Source organism: Pelophylax lessonae (assembly GCF_965119305.1).
Source record: "Pelophylax lessonae genome assembly, chromosome: 10".
Taxonomy (NCBI): Eukaryota; Metazoa; Chordata; class Amphibia; order Anura; family Ranidae; genus Pelophylax; species Pelophylax lessonae.
Window position 1 is genome coordinate 72,580,839 of NC_138777.1, and position 26,260 is coordinate 72,607,098.

At 42.1% G+C, this 26,260-nt stretch overlaps 1 protein-coding gene across 1 annotated transcript in view; it reads right to left on the minus strand.

Moving 5' to 3' along the window:
• Window positions 1-1,946: 1,946 nt before the first annotated feature.
• The window catches only part of LOC309565944 (uncharacterized protein), a gene marked incomplete at its 3' end in the record, with an annotated part of 40,589 nt that continues 16,275 nt past the window's right edge, over window positions 1,947-26,260 (minus strand). Inside the window, exons 7-9 of the mRNA XM_082270973.1 lie at window positions 21,671-21,733; window positions 17,413-17,468; window positions 1,947-2,034 (exon numbers count right to left, since the gene is read on the minus strand). Of these exons, the coding sequence (XP_082127099.1) occupies window positions 1,947-2,034; window positions 17,413-17,468; window positions 21,671-21,733 (207 nt within the window). The remainder of the gene's footprint in view (window positions 2,035-17,412; window positions 17,469-21,670; window positions 21,734-26,260) is intronic.

Below are 26,260 nucleotides of genomic sequence, written 5' to 3' on the forward strand. Positions count from 1 at the left end.
TGTGAGTTTTGAAATAAAATTGTAATTTTTTTAGAATTGTGGATTTATCTCATTAATTTAAAGCGCGCCGCCCCCACTAGGCAGCGGGGATGCCAATCCATAGGACCGGCGGCCACCAGGCACCCTGATCGATCCCCGCTGAGAGAGAAGGATGGTCAGCTGTTGTAAACACAGCTGACCGTTCTTCTCTCTGAAATGATCAGAGTGCCTGTGATCCTTCTATATAGGATCACAGCTCTCTATGATTATTTCACAATTCCCTCCCCCCACAGTTAAAAAACACTCCCCTAGGCTCACAATTAACCCTTTGATCACCCCTAGGTTAACCCCTTCCCTGCCAGTGTCATTATTACAATAACCGTGCATATTTTTTAGCACTGTTTACTGTAGTGATGTCACCAGTAGTGTCAAAAATGTCAGGGCCTGATCTGTCCGCCGCAATGACGCAGTCCTGCTACAAATTGCAGATCGCCACCATTACTAGTAAAAAAAATAAATAAAATAAAAATGACATAAGTCTTTCCCCTAGTTTGTAGACGTGATAACTTTTGCACAAACCAATCAAAATACGCTTATTGCAATTTTTTTTTACCAAAAATATGTAGCAGAATACAAATTGGCCTAAAAGGATCAAAAATGTAGATTTAAAAAAAACATTTTTTTTGGGGGGGAGGGGGAGTTAATATAGCAGAATGTGAAAAATATTTTTTTTTTTCCGAATTGTCGTTCTTTTTTTTGTTTATAGCGCAAAAAATAAAAATTGCATCAAATACCACCAAAAGAAAGCTCTATTTTGAAAAAAGGACATCAATTTTATTTCTGTACAGCGTCACATGACTGTGCAATTTTCCATTAAAATAACAGTTTCGAATCGCAAAATATGGCCTGGTCATTAAGGGGGCAAATCCTTCCTGTCCAGAACTGGTAAATGAAAAAGTTTGTTTAAAATATGTAAGAGTGTATAGCAATTCAGAATCTTTAATGTTAACCTTCAGTTACACCACTGTAGCAACTCATGCGATATACACATAAGCATTTTGTATTTCAGCACAGACCTTTCTCCATTTCTATTACAAAGTGCAGGTCAGTGACCTGACCTAAAGTTGTAGCTGCCCCAAATGTCTGTCTACCCTATATTGGTACTATATTTCCATTAAAGTATGCTATATGCAGGTAAGTAAGGACTTGCCAGAAAGGGATCACCTGGAATATGTTTCTTCTGTAGTAGGGATGGCTACCCATTGAAAATACAGTTCCCCTTCCCTCCAATCTGTTCAGAGTCCGCTTTTAAAGATCCCAATTACTCTATTGAGCTCTGTTAAAGCTGAACTAAACTTGGCAGCTGGAGGGGGGGAGCTTGTTCCATAATGTGCAAGTATAGACAGCCCAACAATTAATACAAACTTGGATTTCAGTCTGCTCTTCTTTAGCACTAATAGAGCCACCACTTGCACCATATTTTCTGGCATTTCCGCCTGGTCTGAAATCTTCTTTCTTCAACCTTTAGTCATCCACTGACAATTTTTAAGTAAAGGCTACATGTAAATCTGCTTAAAAACATTGCTTCCCTCGACCTCCTACCTATGCTGTATAGTGCTGGTAAAAAAGATGTGTAAATATCTTATTTCAATCCACTAAAGTCACCCGATCGGGAAGCTGCAGCTCCTCTGTGTCATGGAAAGCTCGACAGCAGAGCTGAATTCCAGGAGCTGTGACGTCACATTACCCATCCATTGTCGGCGCTGCCTCCTCTCCCGCAGCAGCCACTCCACAACAGAGGGGGGCTGGAGCTTCTACATCACATTAGACCAGAAATAAGTATTTACACAGATATTTTTTTTTTACCAGCACTATACAGTATAGGTAGGATTAGGGGGGTAGTAGTTTTACTTCCACTTTATTGCCTGCTCATATGCACTGAGATTACATTATTTTATCTTCCATCTCTATTCTTGATATTTTCCAGATAATTCCTGTCTCCCAATTTTCCTATCTGAGAATTTGTTTGAGAAATATACAGGTCTAGAATTTGACCTAGAGAAAAGCAAAAAGTAATCTGTCCCAAACACTAGCAAACTATCTATTTACAGTATATAAGAAAAGTTCTATACCATTTTCACACAATAGTTTCTTACAGTAGAACAAATTGCAACCGACATTTAATAAAAGCCAGCAATTTCAGCAACTTAGGGGATTTATATGCACAATTTCTGGGACTGCCCTAAAATCAACCCTACTGGAAAGAATTGAAAAATATGCTCCAACACCATACTATATATTTAATTACCATCAAAGCCATTTAATATTTTTTTTAGAAATTCTCTGGAAAGGCATACCAAGAAATTGAAAAAAAAAAACAACACAACGATAATGATGCAAGTGATTGTATTAAACAAAGCATTATACATTGTTGTTCCTGTATGGTTTTAGTACATTTCTTTTTAGAACTAAGAAAATTCAACATGTCTATTTAATTTAATGAATAAAGGTTAGATTAAAGAAATGTAATAAGTGGCCGGCGTGGAGACAATACCAAATATTTTATATGTTGTAGGCTTACAAGAGATTTTTTTTTATTCACATATGTACAGCTCAAAAGTTTTTGGAGTGAACCTGTGGATGGGTGCAACTTGGATACAACTTTGGCTTTGACCAGTGACAACTATTGCACAACTGCTGCATTGTATAACATTCAAGTACGACTTTCAAGCAACTTTTGAGGGGTAATATTAGAAATCTATGGCCCTTAAATTGCATGAAAGACAGACCAAAGTAGTACATGAATTACTTTGATGTCACTGCAACTTTAGATCGCACATACAGTATTTGGATGGTTATCATTGGAAAACATGGGGAAATACAAGTGAATTCAATACAACCAATTAATCTTGTTAAAGATCTATCGCAGCTACTTGTAAAATGAAATCTGTTAGAAAATACTTAGATCCAAGAATCCCCAAAGAGGATTACAAAATCAGTATTAGTAGCGCAGATAGCTCACATAAATGTTCCGCATAAGATAAAGTAAAGTCCTTCTGAACGTTTAAAAAAATTATATCATATAAAAAACGTCCATCTCCATGCAGAATCTCGCATCAATCCTCTCCACCAAATTGGGATCACCAGTGTGTTATGGGGTCACCAAACAGCAAATCCTCCACCTTTGTGACATAAATAGGGGGATGGCAACTCACCAGACAACGTAGCCCACCTATTCTCATAGGACAGGCAAAAAGGCAAAGAACACAAAACTCCTTCCTGGATCAGCTACAGCTGCCGAATGTGTCTTTCCTTAAACCGTGTCTTGCGTCCCTTTTCCTCCAAGTAATGCTCCCATCAACCAGGTTAAGGAAGACAAAGAGAGGGAAACCGCACTAGTGTGATATTGTTTGACCACTCCACACTTTATTAATCACAAACCCAATTAAAATGTACTCACAAACGCATAAAAATCAAAAGCCTTCATAATCTCAAATAGGTGGTATCACAGATGCACCGGGGGCATCAGCGAGGAGAGAGTGAGCCAGACCAATATCGCCGACCGGTGCATCTGTGATACTGGTGAGTTGCCATCCCCCTATTCAGAGGCGGCTCTCTAATTAGGCAGTTTAGGCGGCCGCCTGAGGCCTCGCGCTTCAAGGGGCCTCGCGGCCGCCTTTCTACCCAGTAAATAATATAAGTAGAAATGTATTCTTGGCCGCCGGTGGCCGCATCCACATTGCCGCGGCGCCGGCGCTAGTACAGGATTGAAAAACCTTGGCCCCGCACTCACATCACGGTTTCACCCGTGCGTGCTGTGCTGTGCTCTGCTGTGAGTCTCCTCCTCCTGGTCCTGCAATCAGCCAATGGAGAGCGAAGACATCACGACTCAACATAACTCCTCCCCTGCATTCTCCCGCCGGTGGTACCAGGAGAAGAGAAGAGCAGAAGAGAGAAAAAGGTAAGGACAGACAGGGCTGCTGATAAGGGGGTACCACTGGTCCTTGTGTACCGGGCCTGGCAGCTGACAAGGGACTCTCTCCCTCTGCAGCCAATTCACAGCATTCCTTCATTCTCTCCCTGCGTGCCTCAGTGCTCTGATGATCTTAGCTCTGCTTCCTGCATTACCTTCTATCTACCTGTTTCTCAGACCAGCCCGTCCCCCCCAGATTCTTGCCCTGCTTTAGGATGCTTCCTGTCCCTGTCATATATCACCCCTCCCCCCCCCATCCCTCCAATTATGCTCGTATCTTTCTCCCTTCTCAGTTAACTCAGTTAAGTTGATTGTGCATTCACTCCCTCTCCCATGTGATCGGTCCTGTCTCACAGTCCATCCTGTTCCTGCAACTGCCCAGCTTGTATGTCCTTTTCTGCTCTGCCTCCCTGACACCGTTATTATAGCCATAGATGTCTCTTATCTTATCCAGCCTGGCTCAGTGTTTATGTGGCTGAGGCTCTCTTCTAGTCTGCTTCTCCCACAACTCATTGCCACAAATCACTCATTCCCCTATGTAATGTCATTTCTTCTCCCCCTTCAACACTATCATCACCCATAACAGACTCAGTTCCCTTCTACAAATCTAGGTGGAAGGTGTGCTCTCACTGTGTCCCTAAATATGAGTGCCACATCCCGATATGAGAAGCATATTTGAGGATTCCCCTTGGGGTGGGACTTTGGAGGTCACTCAAAAGATATACAAAAAATTGTATTTAAATATATATTGGTTTTATTACAAAAATAATAAAAAGTAAACATACACAAATAACATTGAAAGCTAATAAAATTATTGGCAAAACTGATATTGATATGAAGGTGTGCAAATCACTCAACCAATTATTTCAAGCAAGATCCGACGTTTCAAGGTAAGAACCTCTTCTTCAGGGATTTTTTGGGGAATAATTTTATCTGTAAGTATTGAAGAAATATATCAAAGCAAACAAGCAGTTGTTGATAATATAAAATATAGCAACAAAGTATTCATATGAACATGTTTTTGAGTATAGACATACATTCATTATAGAACAACATTGTAAGTAAAAAAACGTTGTATACACTTACATGGTTGAAGGATGCATGGACACCACAATTGTTTTGCCATAGATTAAAAACATGGAACATTAGCAACACCCACAGAAATCATCGTCAGCCTTGTCTATAAAAGGGAGGTTTGGTATTTGGAGTGGATCCAATAAAGAATATAGCATATGGTAGAAAGTGTGCAGACCAGAGGGGGCCCAAATTGCTCCAGCTGGAGTCCAAATTGGCTCAACCAAGGGGGCGGGGGTCAGTCACAGTAATGCTGTAAATAGCAAGGAGATACAATGAATAAGACGTAAAAGATAAAAATAAAATACAAAAATGTTTGTTTTATCTGGGTACAATGTACAGAGAGTACAATGACGCAGCAAAACCAAAAATATACACGTATATACAAATACTACACATATAAAAGGCAATAGCCCGATAGATATATGTCTAATGAGTGCATGTGTGGCATCTTACTAGGATCAGGCATGGTTGATAGCACTGCTAAAAAAGAAGCTAGTGCATAGAGTTAAATAGAGCCCATGCTCTAGCAATTTTGTGACTATAGAGGATAGCCAGTGAGACTGGATATATAGAGATGAAATATAGTCATGACATAGGCTAAATGTGCATATTTGTATATGAATAAAGGTTGGTAAATCCCTTTGAAATAATGAGAACTGACCTTAAGACATCAGACTCCAAGGCAAACTTCCTCCCAGCAGTGGATGTACTCAGTACTCCATGCTGGGAGTGGTGCGTAAATAGGAGCGCAGTCCGATGAGAGCAATCAAGCTGAGCCAATTTGGACTCCAGCTGGAGCAATTTGGGCCCCCTCTGGTCTGCACACTTTCTACCATATGCTATATTCTTTATTGGATCCACTCCAAATACCAAACCTCCCTTTTATAGACAAGGCTGACGATGATTTCTGTGGGTGTTGCTAATGTTCCATGTTTTTAATCTATGGCAAAACAATTGTGGTGTCCATCATGCATCCTTCAACCATGTAAGTGTATACAACGTTTTTTTACTTACAATGTTGTTCTATAATGAATGTATGTCTATACTCAAAAACATGTTCATATGAATACTTTGTTGCTATATTTTATATTATCAACAACTGCTTGTTTGCTTTGATATATTTCTTCAATACTTACAGATAAAATTATTCCCCAAAAAATCCCTGAAGAAGAGGTTCTTACCTTGAAACGTCGGATCTTGCTTGGAATAATTGGTTGAGTGATTTGCACACCTTCATATCAATATCAGTTTTGCCAATAATTTTATTAGCTTTCAATGTTATTTGTGTATGTTTACTTTTTATTATTTTTGTAATAAAACCAATATATATTTAAATACAATTTTTTGTATATCTTTTGAGTGACCTCCAAAGTCCCACCCCAAGGGGAATCCTCAAATATGCTTCTCATATCGGGATGTGGCACTCATATTTAGGGACACAGTGAGAGCACACCTTCCATTTTGTACATTTTGGTAGCAAATACCGTATCCCCGCTCACTCCCACTGCTGTCCCTGTTTGAAGCCTTTAAAAGGCTCGGGATGTTGCTTGGCTCACATCCCCTGTCCTTTGCTTCATGACAATTTTTTGACTTTTTTCTTTCTTTATGACTGTTTGGATCACTTGTATTCTACATGTAATATTATAGTGGTATTTCATTGCATAAGACATTAATATTGTGGGTGATTATAATGTCGGGGTTTGTAGGAGATGACTGGGAGACACTTATGTCTCAATATACACATGAGTACAATCAAAAGGAATACATAGATATCGAGATTTTTTCATGTTTTTTTCAATTAACAAAATTATTAGAAAAGAAGTCTTCTTTTTTTTGGCATGTAAAATCTTTTGGCGACTACCTCAGAGATAACATCAATCCCTTTGGACTTAAAGTCCAAATTTTCCCCACACTGGACGACATAAGTCCATCCTTCAAATTGAAGTGGGAACAGTCACTTCGTGACTGCTCGACCTCTTTAATGAAACACCTCGTCGAGGAGTATACCCTGAGATCAAAAAACTTGGATACAGAAATTTCTTCACTTTGTGAAAAAATTCAAAACTTCAAAACCCATAAGACATTTAAGGATCGCGAGTCCAAATTAAAACAACACCTAGACCTATTTAACAAGAACATCATGAGTAAAAAACAAAAAAAGTTTAATCGTGATAAAAACACATTTAAATTAGGAAAAGCGTATGATTGGACAACACGTAAACATAATTCTAACATCAATAGAAAAACCGATCCATCTATACCAACAAATGTTAAACATCCTTATTCCAATCCAAAAACATTTAATAATGATCGTCCCAAAAGACCCTTCCCAGGTGATATACATGGCAATCAATCTTCCTCAAAAAAACCTAACACAAAATCCACTTCTAAAAATGTCTATCCCCTTTTCAAATCACCTGCTACAAATCAATTAGCTGAAAACAACCTTCAACCACCACCACATCACCAGACCTCATTAGTTACTAACCCCTCATCCACCCAACCCCCTTCTTCTTTTACCAGCACCATTGATTTACAACACGCCTCTTTTTTAGAGATTCTTCACCAACAAGCTCACCAGCTATCCCCACAGCCCCACACATCAAAACCACCCATCTAATTACTCCCCCCTCACCCCCCACAGAGTCTACTATTATTAATCTTTCAAGCCATATCTTAACGGAAGATGAATCCACGGCTCTTCGGAAGGGATTAAGCTTTTGTCCGGATGCAGGCCTTGACAAATTTGATTTTGTCAAGGACCTGCATCTATTTGCACGCAAATTAAATTTCAAAGTATTATTCAACAAAGAACCCAAAGCTACATCTCTGAATACTCCGCATAACCCTGCCCTTGAAACTTTGATCTCGCTTTTAGAAGAAAACGAGGATCTCATTGACCGCGTTGATCTTCCCCTGCTATTAGCAAGCGTTGATCAAGCACCCAATGAATCTTCATGTCCTCATCCCATTGTGAAGAAAAAATCCGACAAATGTCCCCCGATACAGAACTCAAATATAAACGCCTTTTTGAAAATGGTTTCCAATGACGTGGATAAGTTAAGAATTAGGTCTCCACATGCATCTAACATTACATTCCAACAACGTCAAGCTATAAACTCCCTTGCAAAAAACAAATCAATTATAATTAAGCCATCGGATAAAGGGGGCAACATCGTCCTAATGGACGATGTACAGTACATCCATATGTGTCAAAAAATATTATGGAACCGTGAATGGTATAGACCTATTACCAATGATATTATAACCAAATACAATACTGCATTCTATAAGTTAGTAGACACAGCCTATTTGCATAACGTTATCACCAAAGACACCTGGGAGTACATTCGCCCATCTTTTCCGGTGGTTCCAACTTTTTATGCCCTCCCAAGGTCCATAAGGACCTTGGGGACCCCCCAGGGAGGCCCATCATCTCTGGGTGTGGGTCTATTACAGACAGCGCAAGCAAAGTCCTTGATAAATTTTTGAAACCTTTTGTTGTCAAACTCCCATCTCACATACGCGACACTATACATTTCTTACAAAAGATCAGTGATCTCACCCTGCCTCCTGGGTGTCTTCTGGTGGCGATTGATGTTGAGGCATTGTACAGCTCGATCCCCCATTCTAGGGGGGTCGCAGCTGTACGCCACACAATCGCCACCAGTATGGGCCTGGACGCATATGGGGAGTTTATGCTGTCTATGTTGGATTTCATTTTAACACACAACGTTTTTTCATTTCAGGGCTCCCACTTCCTCCAGGTACAAGGCGTAGCGATGGGCACATGTTGTGCCCCATCCTACGCCAATTTGTACCTGGGGGAGTGGGAGAAAACAATTTTGGCAGATGAAGATCTCACGATATACACTGACTGCATCCGCACATGGATGCGATATATTGATGATGTTTTTGTGATTTGGGATGGACCTAGAGAGCTGCTTAATAGATGCATGGAGAGACTTAATCGTAATGAATTTAATCTAAAATTCACGATGCATGCCGATACCACTAGGATAACTTTTTTGGACGTTGAGGTCTTCTGTGATGGGGATGGTGTTCTCCGCAGTGGACTTTTTCGTAAGCCCACTGCTGGGAACACCATCCTCCACGCCACGAGCTTTCACCCCCAACCGCTTATTCGCTCAATCCCGTCGAGCCAATACCTACGTTTACGTCGTAACTGTACCAACGTGGATACTTTCAAAACAGCAGCCACCGGTTTGAGGGATAGATTGCTTGCGAGAGGCTACTCTCGCAAGCTGCTAAAATCTGCATATAAGAAGGCATTGTTAAGCGACAGAGACTCACTTCTTGTCCCTAGAGTCCGTGAAAATGATGATACTCTGAGGATCATTACCACTTTCTCTCAGCAACATCAGGACCTAAGGAAAATTATTGAAAAATATTGGCATATTTTAGCCTTGGATCCAGTTCTAAGCCCACACATACCTTATAAACCATCAATCTCATACAAACGGGCACCAGCTTTGAAGGATAGACTGGTGCATAGTGAACTAAAAAGCCAGTCTACTTTCGATCCATGCAAGTACAAAGGTACTTTTTCTTGTGGGGCATGCCACTATTGTAGTTACATGCATACCATGCAGAATCCTATCCTCCCCAATGGCCAGAGGTTTAAGGCCAAGCACTTTGTGAATTGTAGGACTATCGGCATTGTATACCTTTTGATTTGCGAATGTAATTGTTTTTATGTTGGAAAAACTAAATTAGAATTTTGGAAACGCATGTACAAGCATATTAGAAGTATGCGTAAACGTGACCCCGATTTGCCTTTGGGCCGCCATGTGTCTAGTGCACATGGGGGCAAATTCCCCAAGATCAAGTTTTTGGCCCTCGACCGGATCCATCCCAGCCCCAGAGGAGGCGACTGGAATAAGCGCCTCCTCCAAATGGAGCTGAGATGGATCCATTCGCTAAGGGCAACGGAACCCCCAGGCCTTAACGACATGGTGTCGTTTAGACCTTTTTTGGAGGGGTTTGCCTCTGGTGGTATGGAGAGATGACATCTTCCTCCTCCCAGAGTTTCTCACATAGTACGCTCTCCCTACCAAGCTCCTTGGATACTCTGTATATTCACCTGACTACCCACATTTTTCTGTCTATGCAATGTAATGGATTTATTTGAAATATTTTGTAAAAGGACATGGAACTGACACCACCTACGGCCTCGTCGATTCAGCCTTGATACTAATATGTATTATATATATTCTTTTTGGTCACTAGAGCAGCTGAGTGTATGTTTGGCTGCCTAGTAACAAGTGGCCAATTGGCACCACTATAGCACAAAATAGCCCAAGATCATAATAGTTGATGTTATTATGGTCACAACATGTAGACATCTCTGTTTCTAATACTTGCATGTATTATATAGAGTACATGCATCTGTTTGATTGACATTCTTTTGTGTGGATGTGTTCGTGCATCCTCGGGGACCCTTTGCTCTAGCCCGGCACGGGGTCCGGGTCTGTTATACAAGACCCAGAGATTCCTGGCGGTGGGGACCTTTCCTGCTGACATCTCCGGATGTCCTCTCCACTTCCGGGACACGCCGCTGTACGCATTCGTGTGCCTCAGCGACGTCACATCCCGTGCCGGTGGGAGACGCCCGCCGGCTACGCCTCTGGCCTCTCGTTCCGGTGACGCACTTCCTGTGGTCATCGAGGCGTAGTTATGGGCAGGTCTGGCGAGCGCCGCTCAGGGAGCCCAGGGCCACCAGGGGGCGGAGATGCAATCAGCTTGATTGCTCTCATCGGACTGCGCTCCTATTTAGGCACCACTCCCAGCATGGAGTACTGAGTACATCCACTGCTGGGAGGAAGTTTGCCTTGGAGTCTGATGTCTTAAGGTCAGTTCTCATTATTTCAAAGGGATTTACCAACCTTTATTCATATACAAATATGCACATTTAGCCTATGTCATGACTATATTTCATCTCTATATATCCAGTCTCACTGGCTATCCTCTATAGTCACAAAATTGCTAGAGCATGGGCTCTATTTAACTCTATGCACTAGCTTCTTTTTTAGCAGTGCTATCAACCATGCCTGATCCTAGTAAGATGCCACACATGCACTCATTAGACATATATCTATCGGGCTATTGCCTTTTATATATGTAGTATTTGTATATACGTGCATATTTTTGGTTTTGCTGCGTCATTGTACTCTCTGTACATTGTACCCAGATAAAACAAACATTTTTGTATTTTATTTTTATCTTTTACGTCTTATTCATTGTATCTCCTTGCTATTTACAGCATTACTGTGACTGACCCCCGCCCCCTTGGTTGAGCCAATTTGGACTCCAGCTGGAGCAATTTGGGCCCCCTCTGGTCTGCACACTTTCTACCATATGCTATATTCTTTATTGGATCCACTCCAAATACCAAACCTCCCTTTTATAGACAAGGCTGACGATGATTTCTGTGGGTGTTGCTAATGTTCCATGTTTTTAATCTATGGCAAAACAATTGTGGTGTCCATGCATCCTTCAACCATGTAAGTGTATACAACGTTTTTTTACTTACAATGTTGTTCTATAATGAATGTATGTCTATACTCAAAAACATGTTCATATGAATACTTTGTTGCTATATTTTATATTATCAACAACTGCTTGTTTGCTTTGATATATTTCTTCAATACTTACAGATAAAATTATTCCCCAAAAAATCCCTGAAGAAGAGGTTCTTACCTTGAAACGTCGGATCTTGCTTGGAATAATTGGTTGAGTGATTTGCACACCTTCATATCAATATCAGTTTTGCCAATAATTTTATTAGCTTTCAATGTTATTTGTGTATGTTTACTTTTTATTATTTTTGTAATAAAACCAATATATATTTAAATACAACTTTTTGTATATCTTTTGAGTGACCTCCAAAGTCCCACCCCAAGGGGAATCCTCAAATATGCTTCTACAAATCTATGTATCACTGATAAATCACTTCTATTTACCCCTTTACTAGTCGTCATTCTGATTAATAACGCCCCATTTCCTAATACCTATAGCTTGGATCTATCATTACAGGATTCCTAATTGAGGTCCGGGTCACATTTATGCGATGCGGGAAGGCTGCGAATCCGCAGCCTGTTCCCGCATCGCACACGCACCCCCGGCAGTTCACACTGCCATATGCGATACGCTGGGGGTGTCAATGTAATCTTAACGACACCCCCAGTTTGATCGCATATCACAGTGCGATCGTGCAGTTCGCACAGGATCGAATCGCACAAGTGTGAACCGCTGTGCGATCCGATCCTGATGCGGCTTCCAAAAAGGGTCCTGTGCATTTTTGCTGCGGGTGCGGTGCGAATTTAGCCATACAAAGTATATGGCTAAACTCGCACCGCACAGCCGATCGCATGTAATATCGGAGCAGTGCGCTCTGACATTACATGCGAACCCTGCACTCGCACAAGTGTGAACCGGGGCTTAGTCTCAGCACTAGTTCAATTGCATCCTTAAAGAGGTTGTAAACCCTCGAAGTTTTTTTTTTTTTTGCTGCTACCTGAAAGAGAAACACATAATGAGCTAGTGTGCATCGCATACTAGCTCATTATGAAATACTTACCTTAGAACGAGCCCCCGCCGTGCTGCTCACTCACCTGTATGACGGGCGACATGTCCAGTCGCCCGTCTTCCGGGATCGCGGCATCCGGCCATCTGATTGGCCGGAGCCGCAGTGACATCACTCCCGTGCACGCGTGCCGGAGCCGACGGTCACGGCACGGGGCTCTGAAGGAAAGGCACCAGCGGCCGTTCCTTCAAAGCGCATGCGCCAGTGATGTCACTGGCTGCATGTAAAGTAAATATCTCCTAAACGGTACATGTTTAGGAGATATTTACAGTACCTATAGGTAAGCCTTATCATAGGCTTACCTATAGGTAAAAGTGTCAGAGGAGGGTTTACTTCCTCTTTAACTACAGGTCAGTCCCATTCCCTTACCTATAATAACCCTTAATCATTTTACTATATATATAAAATATTTATTATTATTATTTTTTTAATTTGCAAATAATTCTATGGATATTTATTAATCATTAATCTGGATTATCCCCAAAACCAATCCCCCTATGGATCCGCTATGATCATTTTCCCTGTCCAGGATACAACTCCCCCCCCCCCTCCTCCAGCATTCTGATCTCCCTGTACACCCCCCAGCAGTAGCTTCTTCTCTCCCCACACACAGGGGCATCGTTTCAGGATAGGGGTGGGGATTGGTAAATATGTCATATTTACCAACCCCTTCCTTTCCTTTTTCCACAATGAGTGAGTGATAGCTACCTTTCACTCACCATGCTCATTCATAACTGAAGAATAGTAAACTGTTTAATATTCTTCAGTTTGTGAATGAACAAAGAGCCTCTGCACAGAGCACTTCCTGATCATTCATCTGCTCAACAGGATTGTTTAAAAATTGTTTTTTTAGTAAAAAAATAATAAAATTGTAAAAAAAATAAATAAATAAAAAGGGCTCATTTAAACAGGTTCTGTGGCCATGTGAATGAGTGATTTGCTTATGCGGCTTGAGCTACCTGCTACTTTATGGAGACGCAGCAGCTATATGAACACAGCTGCAGGTTTTAATTTGGCAGGTGTTGGTGAGTGGCCCCAAATGCCCACTTTTTGTGTTGGGGGCTGTACACCTGAACCCATACACTTTTCAAATTAGGACCTGCAGATGTGTTCATACAGCCACATAGTGTAACATAGTTTGCCTGCACACAACTCCAGGTGGCTCCAGCCACATAAACAATCCACTTATTAATACTGTACAGGCCACATAGCCCATGTGAATGAGGCCCCAGACCTCGTTCACACATAGAGCTTTATTTATTACCTCAATACAGTTTTGTAAATTTTAGATTTAGTAGAAATTTAGTAAGTTAGGTTGTGTTTTGTGTCAGCTAATACTGGTTTTAGTGTATATTTAGCAAAATATCTCTTTGATATTTTCTGTAGGGGGGCCTTGTCAGGTAGGCTGTACAGGGCCCCACGATTTCTATCAGCAGCCCTGAGGACAGGCGGAGCGAGTGAGTGACCTAAATGGAATACTACCCCACCACCATCCATCCACAATTCTTTATATGGCCAGCCCAGGCAGTAGTGGCTTGTAGCAGCAGCTCTAATATTTGTATTTTGATGGAGGCACTGGTCGCTCTGCATTGGATGGAGGCACTGGTCACTCTGCATTGTTGGGGGCACTGGTCACTCTGCATTGTTGGGGGTGCTGGTCACTATGCATTGGATGGAGGCACTGGTCACTCTGCATTGTTGGGGGCACTGGTCACTCTGCATTGTTGGGGGTGCTGGTCACTCTGCATTGGATGGGGGCGCTGGTTCACTCTGCATTGGATGGGGCGCTGTTCACTCTGCATTGGATGGGGGCGCTGTTCACTCTGCATTGGATGGGGGCGCTGGTCACTCTGCATTGGATGGGGGCGCTGGTCACTCTGCATTGGATGGGGGCGCTGGTCACTCTGCATTGGATGGGGGCGCTGGTCACTCTGCATTGGATGGGGGCGCTGGTCACTCTGCATGGATGGGGGCGCTGGTCACTCTGCATTGTTGGGGGCACACTGGTCACTCTGCATTGGATGGGGGCGCTGGTCACTCTGCATTGGATGGGGGCGCTGGTCACTCTGCATTGAATGGGGGCGCTGGTCACTCTGCATTGAATGGGGGCGCTGGTCACTCTGCATTGTTGGGGGCACACTGGTCACTCTGCGTTGGATGGGGGCGCTGGTCACTCTGCATTGTTGGGGGCACTGGTCACTCTGCATTGTTGGGGGCACTGGTCACTCTGCATTGTTGGGGGCACTGGTCACTCTGCATTGGATGGGGGCGCTGGTCACTCTGCATTGTTGGGGGCACTGGTCACTCTGCATTGTTGGGGGCACTGGTCACTCTGCATTGGATGGGGGCGCTGGTCACTCTGCATTGTTGGGGGCACTGGTCACTCTGCATTGTTGGGGGCACTGGTCACTCTGCATTGTTGGGGGCACTGGTCACTCTGCATTGGATGGGGGCGCTGGTCACTCTGCATTGTTGGGGGCACTGGTCACTCTGCATTGTTGGGGGCACTGGTCACTCTGCATTGGATGGGGGCACTGGTCACTCTGCATTGTTGGGGGCACTGGTCACTCTGCATTGTTGGGGGCACTGGTCACTCTGCATTGTTGGGGGTGCTGGTCACTCTGCATTGGATGGGGGCGCTGGTTCACTCTGCATTGGATGGGGCGCTGTTCACTCTGCATTGGATGGGGGCGCTGTTCACTCTGCATTGGATGGGGGCGCTGGTCACTCTGCATTGGATGGGGGCGCTGGTCACTCTGCATTGGATGGGGGCGCTGGTCACTCTGCATTGGATGGGGGCGCTGGTCACTCTGCATGGATGGGGGCGCTGGTCACTCTGCATTGTTGGGGGCACACTGGTCACTCTGCATTGGATGGGGGCGCTGGTCACTCTGCATTGGATGGGGGCGCTGGTCACTCTGCATTGAATGGGGGCGCTGGTCACTCTGCATTGAATGGGGGCGCTGGTCACTCTGCATTGTTGGGGGCACACTGGTCACTCTGCGTTGGATGGGGGCGCTGGTCACTCTGCATTGTTGGGGGCACTGGTCACTCTGCATTGTTGGGGGCACTGGTCACTCTGCATTGTTGGGGGCACTGGTCACTCTGCATTGGATGGGGGCGCTGGTCACTCTGCATTGTTGGGGGCACTGGTCACTCTGCATTGGATGGGGGCACTGGTCACTCTGCATTGTTGGGGGCACTGGTCACTCTGCATTGTTGGGGGCACTGGTCACTCTGCATTGGATGGAATACACATTTGTGTTCTTGACCCTATAGTGTTTTTTTTACTACACTGTCGACAACTTTTTTTCACTTTTAGGAGACACCAACAAGAATAACTGAGTAGTCATTCACAATCTTTTTATCTATACCCAATGTTTGTGTATAGATATTTTGTAGAATAATTTAATTACAAAAATAAGATTCTAAGAGCTGTGAATACTGAGGTTCTGAGATGTATTGATGTTTGCCTTAAAATATGCAATTTATACAGTCAATTTTAATATCGCCTGCTTATTTATTTTTTTTATCGTGCGTGGGGGGCCTCATATTTGAATTTCGCCTAAGGCCTTAAAAAGTCTAGAGCCGCCTCTGCCCCTATTTATGTCACAAAGGTGGAGGATTTGCTGTTTGGTGACCCCATAACACACTGGTGATCCCAATTTGGTGGAGAGGATTGATGCAAGATTCTGCATGGAGATGGACGTTTTTTATATGATATAATTTTTTGAAACGTTCAGAAGGACTTTACTTTATCTTATGCGGAACATTTATGTAAGCTATCTGCGCTACTAATACTGATTTTGTAAACCTCTTTGGGGATTCTTGGATCTAAGTATTTTCTAACACATGTGGAAATACTTGTCATGCGACTTTGGTGTCCAAGGTTGCATGATAAGTAACAGAAGTGTGAATGGACCCCTAGGCATCCAATTTACTAAAGTCCTGGATTCACACAGAAACAATTTTAGGGTTCCAATCTATACAATATAATTTACACAGACCTGAAGAACAGAAAAAAAAAGACATGACGCACAGCTTGGGTCTAGCTTATTAACTACTGACATAATTATATTGTAGTAAAGTACTTTGGGTCTTTAGCACTCCTTGTAACAAATATTGCTGCTCTCTGCAGTTGAGCCTTTTGTGACAGTAGAGACTCTATAATTATTACCTGTTAAAATAAATACATATTGTCAAAAACGGCATAAACAGGTAAAAAAGGAAAGCTGTGTGGCTCCTTTATGTTTTATAGCACTTTATTATAACAAATATACTGTATATAATCAACACACCCACATTGGCTAGAGCTAGTAATGCTTGGTTAAACAACACATGGTGTGCGGTGGTGCCATTATTTTTAATAGGATCATCAGAATGTACTTCTGCTGCAAAAAAATGCAGAATGTCATAATTTTCATGAGTTGAGGTGCATTACTGTCCATTTATTTTGAATGGACTGTCTAATGTTATGGGCTTAACACAAGAAAATGTGTGCTCTATGGTGCATTGTGATCATGTGTGAATAGACCCCTATTGTGATTTTTTTTTTCTAGCCATTTTACTAATCATGACAAATTATATTATATATGGTGATATTTGACAGTGACAGATTATATACCATGACACTGAGCAATAGGACAGCCATTGGGAGATAATGTGCAGTCACATTAGTCAGAGTGGAAATTGACACACACGCACACGTCTCAGGCAGCCTATGCCTGGAGTAGCTAATCCAGCATATGTAAGGACTGAAAATGGATGCCTCAGTTACCTTTTGATATCCAAGTCACTTGATATTTCAGATGAGCCTATATCTGGTCCCATACGCTGTAAAAATAAATAAAAACATGAGTAAACTGCTATCATAGGATGAAGCCTTCATGTTCCTAAGCTAAACACTGCATTAGTTAGTAACTTAATAATAGTCCAAACACACAAGGGATGTCAAAGGCAAACTCCAGAAAGGTGTAAAAAAAAAAAAAAAGTTTAGTTTATTAATTGTAGTCCTCTGAAAAGCAGCACTGGCAGTGTTTCACGCATCGCTGCTTAGCATGCACGCTAAAATGTATGTGCATGTGTGCTAATACATGTCTGGTATTGACCTTATGCAGAGAAATATGTTCATGTGCCTGCACTGGTCTTCCCGAAATGGAACACACTGGGCCTTCTTTACACCTCCACCACAACTTGAGAAAAGTCCTAGCTGAGGCTCTCTCCAAGGGCTTCCTTAAGGCCCGTACACACTTGACGAAAATCGGACAAAATATCCTCCGATTTTTCTCTCTCATGCTCAGCGGTCATAACCGTTTTTAGTTGACATTGCATAATGTTCACGAAATTTCTCGTCAAATTTTTTTTTTTTTTTTGGGACATTTGTTCCTAGACTTCCGGGTCGTCAGCAAATTCAGATCATGTGCGGTCTTTCGTATCCGATTTTTCACGGACGTACTGCCTACACATTAAACAAAAATTGGTCGTCTGGGGACGGACGATAAAAATTTTGGCGTTTGTCCTTCTGTTTTTTTTCGTTGAAAATGTCGGCATCGGCTGCTGAAAGTTGTGTACACACTAGGCGAAAATCGTACGATTTTACCTCGGACGGGAATTTTCAGCAGATCTTCTACTAGTGTGTACCCCACTTTATAAACATACCAAACCAGACCATAGGTATTCCTTGTAAACATACCAAACTAATCTCTTTCTTCTTTGCAGCGAGACTAAATAAACGATAGCTAGTTCCATAAAATATATGTAAAAAGTAAATCCGCGCAAACAGTTAAAACAAGTAATAATGACAGCAGTTGTGCACAATGTACACCAAATTAATAAAAATAACAAATAAAAAAGTGCAGCGCTAATTAAAAGTTGATATATTGAACTGCACAGCTGCCTATCTATAGTCAGATATCAGACAGGATAGGCGACAGTACCATAGTATTCTGCTGTGCACTTTTTGCGCTCAAAGCAAAACCGGATTCTGGATATGAGATGAAACCTTGGTCATCTGAGCTCTCCCTGGTGTATCCATCACAAAGGGAGGACACTGTCCATCTATATTTTATGGTGCCATTCATCTGGCTGGATGGAAGGATATCCCAGTGATCTGGATCTTGGCTTTACCCATTGTAAATAAAGCGAATGAAACCGCCCTTTTTAGGGGGTCACTTTATACATAGTAAGAGCGGTGAGAGATCTTAGGCTGGTGACACCTCTGCTATTTTTCACATCACTATCCATGGAATTTGGGATTTCCCATCTTTATCTCTTTGAAGCACTTTAAAGAGGTTGTAAACCGAAATTTTTTTTTTCTTCTTTCCATCCTGTAAGAGAAAAACATAATGAGCTAGTATGCATCGCATACTAGCTCATTATCAAATACTTACCTTAGAACGAGCCCCCGCCGTGCCGCTCGCTTTCCTCTATGACGGGCGACATGTCCAGTCACCCGTCTTCCGGGATCGCGGCATCCGGCCATCTGATTGGCCCCAAGCCGCGGTGACGTCACTCCCGCGCATGCCGATGGTCACGCCACGGGGCTCTGAAGGAACGGCACCAGCGGCCGTTCCTTCAGAGCGCATGCGCCAGTGACGTCACTGGCTGCATGTAAGGTAAATATCTCCTAAACGCTACATGTTTAGGAGATATTTACAGTACCTATAGGTAAGCCTTATCATAGGCTTACCTATAGGTAAAAGTGTCAGAGGAGGGTTTACTTCCTCTTTAATGGGACTGGTATTCAATGGACTTTAACAGGTTCAACACATCAACTTTTAATTAGCGCTGCACTTTTGTTTTTGTTTTTTGTTTTCTTATTTGTTCCAGAAAATACCCAAATATGCTATGATAGCTAGTTCCAGAAAATACCCGAATATGCTGTGATAGGTAGTTCCAGAAAATACCCGACTCTGAATTTTGCAGTCAAGTCAAAAACGAATAAATGGAACCGTGATAAATGGAAAATGAACAGAACTCACATAACATATTCCTCAAAATATGGACATATTGGCTTACCAATATACAGCCCAATTCTACCTACTCTCCCACTACTATACAGTATATACAGTATATAATGCTACCAGGACGAATACCCTGACAGAGATGTGACAACAAACTCCCTCCCTTTTTTTTTTTACCCTTTCCTTTTATCTATCTTTTCGCTTACTCATCAGGATCTATGCTCTTTCACCTTTCCACTAAATTTTAGAAAACATTGAATTTTAATTCACTGGGCACACCTTCGATCCTAGAATATTGCATTTCTCTAAACAAATAACCCCACTGCCTTCAAATATAATTTTACCAAAAATAGTATTCTACCTTTAAATTTTATCTGTTTCAAATATATTTCCAATGCTGTTTATTATCCCTTGGTCCATTGCAATCTCCATGGACTCTAATGCATTGTAATATTGTCATATTCTCAGCTAAACTATATAGCCGGTTCACACTACCGCGACCAGAAAGTCGCCCCATGAAGGAGCGACCTTTTAGCGTGACTTTGAAGAGACTTGTTTTAGAGACTTGGAAGAGACTTGTGCACTACTTTGAAGAGACTTAAATGATAGGCGACTTTGTCTGTGGGGAATGCCTGGCTAATCTTTTTCTTCTTCCTGGAAAGTCTGATAACAAGTAGCTTGAAAATAGATAAGGATAGGACTTAAGTGGGGTACACACTAGTAGAAAATCTGCCGAAATATCCCGCCCAATGTGAAATCGTCCGATTTTCACCTAGTGTGTACACAACTTTCAGCAGCCGATGCCGGCATTTTCAACGAAAAAAAACGGAGGGACAAACACCACATTTTTTTTTGTCCGTCCCCAGACGACCGATTTTCGTTTAATGTGTATGCAGTACGTCCGTGAAAAATCGGATACGAAAGACCGCGCATGATCTGAAGTTGCTGACAACCGGAAGTCTAGGAACAAATGTGCCAAAAAAAAAAAAGAAAAATCGGACAAGAAATTTTGTGAACATTTATGCACTGTCGACTAAAAACGGTAATGAACACTGAGAAGACAGAGAAAAATCGGAGGATATTTCGTCCGATTTTCGTCAAGTGTGTACGGGGCTTTAGAGGCGACTCCCATTGAAGTCTATGTGCACAAGTCGGATAGAGGTCGCCTTGAAGTAGTACAGGAACCTTTTCTGAAGTCGGAGAGACTTCAGTAGTGCATATTAAGACGGCTCTCATTCATTTACATTGAATTTGTGATGACAAGAGACTTGGGGTGACTTGAGGGCACACAAGTCGTGTCCCAAGTCGGAGTAGTGTGAACCGGCTCTAAAAATCATTCAAACAGAAAAAAAATAAACAGAGTTTATATATAAAGCAGTAAATAACAATTACAATGTAGTACCACAAAGCAGGAAGCTGAGCCTGCATATGTAATAAGCAAATACGGCTGCCCAATGTACATATTCTATCACAAATTGTTTACGAAGACAAGATTTATTAAATCATTGGCACACATACCAATTAAATCACTTACATTATGCTGTCCTCTATTTTTTTAAATGTATAGCTAAAAGACATAAAAATACCAAGGGGTCCATTTATTGACTTTCACCCAAGATTCATATTAAAATGAAATTAAAGGATTTCATTAGAAAGATGTGAGAAACTATTAATAAAAAAAACCCCTAAATCTTCAGCTTTTGATGAAATGTCAAAGGCACCATGGAGACTAAAACTGGCCATACACTAGTAGATTTTCAAATGAGCATTTGTATGAAAATTCTTATTACATCTGATGACTTGATGAAATTTTGTTTGCGTTTACCTTTAGATTTTGGCGTTAACTGACTTTCCTCAAACAAAAACCACATAGATTGTTAGAAATTAATTTGTTCAAGAGGAATTTTCCCATTTTGTTCCTTTGAATTTTCTTGTCATGACGTTTGAAAATAAATGTTGATTTGACCCCACTGATTTTAAATGAAATTCTATTAGTGCATGGCCAGCTTAACATGAAGGAGGATATTAAAATAAATTTCTCACTAACATAGAAAAAAGGGGCATAATACCCACCATTAGTCTGACAAAAAGCTTCTCCCAGTTTTTGTAATGTTGTGATTCGGAGTCTCTGTGCAGCTGCGGAGACAATAGGTAGACATATAATGATTTCTGAAGCCTACCTCTCACATTGCTGCATATAAGTGATCAATACGTAGCACTGCCCCCTAGAGGGCTGCTGGATATTACACTTTAGGGATTCCCCTGGGTTACCAGTAGCAACTGTTTGCAAAAAACTTAACACTTTAAGTTCTTGGCTCAGTCAAAGATAAGTCCAGGGGATGTTGTTTTTGTGGTTTTAAATTGGGATGGGAGAAGGAATGAGTGGGATACTTCAACTGTTTCACAATGCGGAGGACTTTTAACTTGAGAATACGGCAAGGCCGCTACTTCATCCTGCCACTTGAATGAAGAGGAGGTAAGTGTTCCTATAGTATTTCTCTTCAGGGCACTCCCCTAGTACCCCCTTTCTCTCTGGGTAGCTGACAACCGTCCACTGACTCTATACTCCGGAGTGGTCCCCTTCCTGGGCAGACCCCTGGGCAAGTTCCTTTGTACTCACGACACTGTTTTTCCAGATTTTCCAATGCTCCAACTCCTGTAGTCAGCTTTCCTGGACCTCTGGGTTCAGACTCACACCACCGGGTACACCAGGCCGACTGCCTGTGACCACTATCAACTGTTGCAGAAGAGGAGGCAGCCGCCACCCTCCTTCTTGGACCTGGCTTCCCGCCAAAGACCTCTACCTAATGTGCCCGTGGCTTTTTATACCCTGTCCCATAATGGACCACTGTCTGTGCCAAACCCTGGGACAGTACCAAAAGCCTGCTTATCATTGGTCAGGTTTTCTCCAGCATCCAACGTACCCCCCTATTGGATCAGCTGGGGACACTCCCTGAGATCAGATGAATCACATAATGGGCACACTGAGTAGAACTAACTACCAATCCTGCTCCCTGATAAGCAGAGTGCACAAATATTTTGCCTGCTGCTCTTCTGGTAAGCAGAGAGAGCCAAAACGACGCTCTCTTACCTAGCACCTGACTAGGAGGGTGCTACAAATACTTAGCAGAGAACTTCTGATTAACAGCACATTTGACTTGCTTTGTAAGAGAAAATTTACTTTGTGAAATCCTATTTTGGTTTTTGCTTTTTTGTTTTATAAAAGCACCTTATTTTTCATGCTATTTTGGAAATCAGTTCACCTAAATGTCCATCATTGCCATCCCACATTGTGATGCGACATAATTTAACGTTTATAAAAATATTACCTTTCCTTTTTCTTTGCAGTCATCTGGGCTTTTTTTCAGCTGGAACCTGGTGGAACTCAGTTCCACCACCTCTGGCTCAGGCCCTCTTCTCCCTGCTCACCACTATCACTTGTAAATATATGTTTATATGTGTATATGCTTCTATGTTTACAGATGACAGCTTGTCTCCCAATGGCTTCCACAGATCTGATCTCCTGAGCGGTCCCACTTAGTGCAGGATAGGGACAAGTTAGATGCAGATGCCTGGGGTGCAGTGCAGATCCTGACACCCCCACTGGATTATCTTCCTGCATGTGAGAGAGGCAGAGCCACCTACATTGTGTAGGGAGGTACTTAGAGCCAGCTGGGTCCTTCAGTTTAATACAGCAACAAGAGTAAGACATGTGGAAGATGGTGGAGCTTTTAAGGAAGGAGAAGATGGGGCAGTGGAGGGGGGTTGCATGCAGAGGCTAAAGAGGGGTGAAGGTGAGATGTGGATGGGGGATGCAGAGGTAAGCAGCTGTGGAAGAAGGTTGAACTTTGATCTCTGCAATTAGTGCACCTCTGGACTTTGCACTCTGTGTGTAGTGCACACCTGATCTCTGCACTCTGTGTGTAACACCTCCTCCCTCCTCTAAATCTGTACGTAATGCAGTTCTGGAATTTAATGCCCCTTTAAGACCCTTCCACTGTTAGTGAAATTTGACCACACCAACTATTTGATGCAGTTTGGAGGGCGTGTGTGTGTGTAGAGGGAGGTTGGTTTTGTGGGGTCATGGTTGAGTTCCTGCACCTTTTTTCTGAGAAAAAAAGCCCTGGCAGTCATCATAGATTTTCTATAGTTGTTGAACGTGCTTTTTATTCTTCCTTACAAGCAAGGTAAAAGTACTCTGTAGATAAAATTTCCCAGAATACTCACCCTCTTTTAGGTGGATCTCTGCTGCTCTTAAAAGCCTATACATAGCTCAAGTCAAATTAGCCTATTACAGGGAATGTGGCATTCTAATCAATGTTTACATTGCTGCATTAAATGCTTAATTCTGGCTTAGAAGATGTGCATCTACACAGCACTTTGATAATATGTCATTTTCAGAAAGCAGAATCTGCTTTCTGCTCGGGCACAGTAATGGCCTACATTCTCTTTATAAGAGAAGCAGGTGAGGTTTTGCCATGTTGTTTTCCAACATTCATGTTATGTGTACAGATGACCTTGCAAGGGATCTTGTTTTGTCAGTAAAACTGGAGATCATCAAAGGAGCTTGTCAGGAAAGAAATATGGGAGCTGCCATTGCTGACTTGTCCTAAAGTTGCAGCTTCCAGAGCTCTTATTGTCACTATGGTGTGACTCACTAACTTGAAACATGTATGTACATATCACTGGTTGCATGCTTGTTTTGGGTCACTGGCTCTGTGAGTAAACTTCTGTAGGAAAAAAAGCATCAATAGCATACAGGGTGCATAAAGCCTTTATGTGTGTCACTAGTACTTTGGTGCTCCTAGAACTTGAGCACCAAAGCTGAAAGCACTGGACCTTCACAAGAAACGGTTTCCTAAAAATGGTGATTCAAGGCCTGGAGTAGCTCAGGTGGGTAGTTATAATCATTGCCAGGGGTAACAAAATCAAGTGTCTAAGATGTAGGGTTGGGAAGGGGTACAATGAATACCAAAACCAAGGTTGAGTCAGGAGGTGCTCAAGCAGTCAAACTCAAGAAGTCAGGGTCAGAATTAAGCCCCGTACACACGCAACGATTATCGGCCGACCGATCGTCCGTCTTTTGTCCAGAGTGGTGTTTTGTTGGTTGGAATGTGCCTAGACTGCACACGAATTTTCTCGCCCAACAAAATTCTACTTCAGAAGTGATGTCATGTGCTGGTTTGCTTTCTTTGTGTTCTTTCTTCTCTGAGCATGCCTAGACTTGCTCACCAGATTTTTCCCTGTCGAAATCTGTACTGACTGCACGAAAATCGGCCGTTATGTTGACGGCCAACAAAACTTTTATAGTCTGCACAGCAGATTTTTTTTCGGCCGAAAAGTCGGAGTCGGTTGTCGGAAGCATCATACTAACAAGCCGAAAATCGGCAGATCGGACGTTGGTCGAAAATTCCCTGCCAATTTTCGACGTGTGTGTACGGGGCTTAACAGTATAAGTAGGTAACAGAGATTAGACAAAAGTCAGGACTGAAAACAAACTAGTAGAGTGAAGGGACTGAAACTTGACTATGACTGGGAAACTAGGAGAGCTTTACAGTAAGCATAACAAGCACAAGGACGGAGATGGAAACCAGGATACTTGATAGAAACAAAAGTAACAGGAACATCCATCCTACGTAAATGTTATAATGGGCAACTGGAGCACAGAGAGTATAGAGCAATCAGGAGACATGCCACACCTGTGCAAGTGCACAGCCTACATGGACAGATAAACAGCAGGTGAACTTGCACTTGGTGGAGTATAGTGAGCCAGGCGTGACTGCATTCAAAGGAATAAACACAAAGGCAGGGGAAGGAAGGAAGGCTGTGGGACCCATGGAGGACAGAAGGAACAACAGCAAGTGCAAAAATAGACACAGTGGGGTTGATTTACAAAAACTGGAGAGTGCAAAATCTGGTGCAGCTCTGCACAGAAACCAATCAGCTTCCAGGTTTCATTTTCAAAGCGTAATTGAACAAGTTGAAGTTAGAAGATGATTGGCTACCAGATTCACCAGATTTTACACTCTCCAGTTTTGGTAAATCAACCCCAGTGAGCAGAGCAGTAAGTAAGAAAGTTCCTGACACAATCGATATTCTCATATGTCTATCCTGACAGGTTACCCTTGATAAATAAATATTGATGAGGAAAAGGGAAGCAGCCATTTTATTTATCAAATATTTACTTATGATTATCCAACATGGATTTATGATTAAGCAGATATATTGGATATATATTGTGTGAGAAGTCCGTTTGTATAACAGCTGTTGTATTCAAAAGCCATTTACAGCTCCAGCTGTTAAGATTGCTATCTCAACCCTTGAAGACCTGTTTAGCCACAAGCTTTGGAAGTGACATGTCTATGTTAAATGTCCATTTTGCATATCAAAGAATGTCATCAAAGACTGAGATGTGACTTAAAAGAAAGAAATTAGATAGCTAGGTTCCACCCACTTTAGTGTATAAAAGTGTATTAGAAACCCTAGCCAGATAGAGCAATGTTCATTAAGCCAACAGAATGTAATGTGATTGACTTGCTCTCCAAACATGGCTTCCTATCTACATGTTTGTCTAAATAAATATAATTTTCAATCTGGCTTTAACAGTCAAAATGTTACTGAAACCCTTGAGTTTTGGGGTTACCCTTACACCCTCAATGGTAA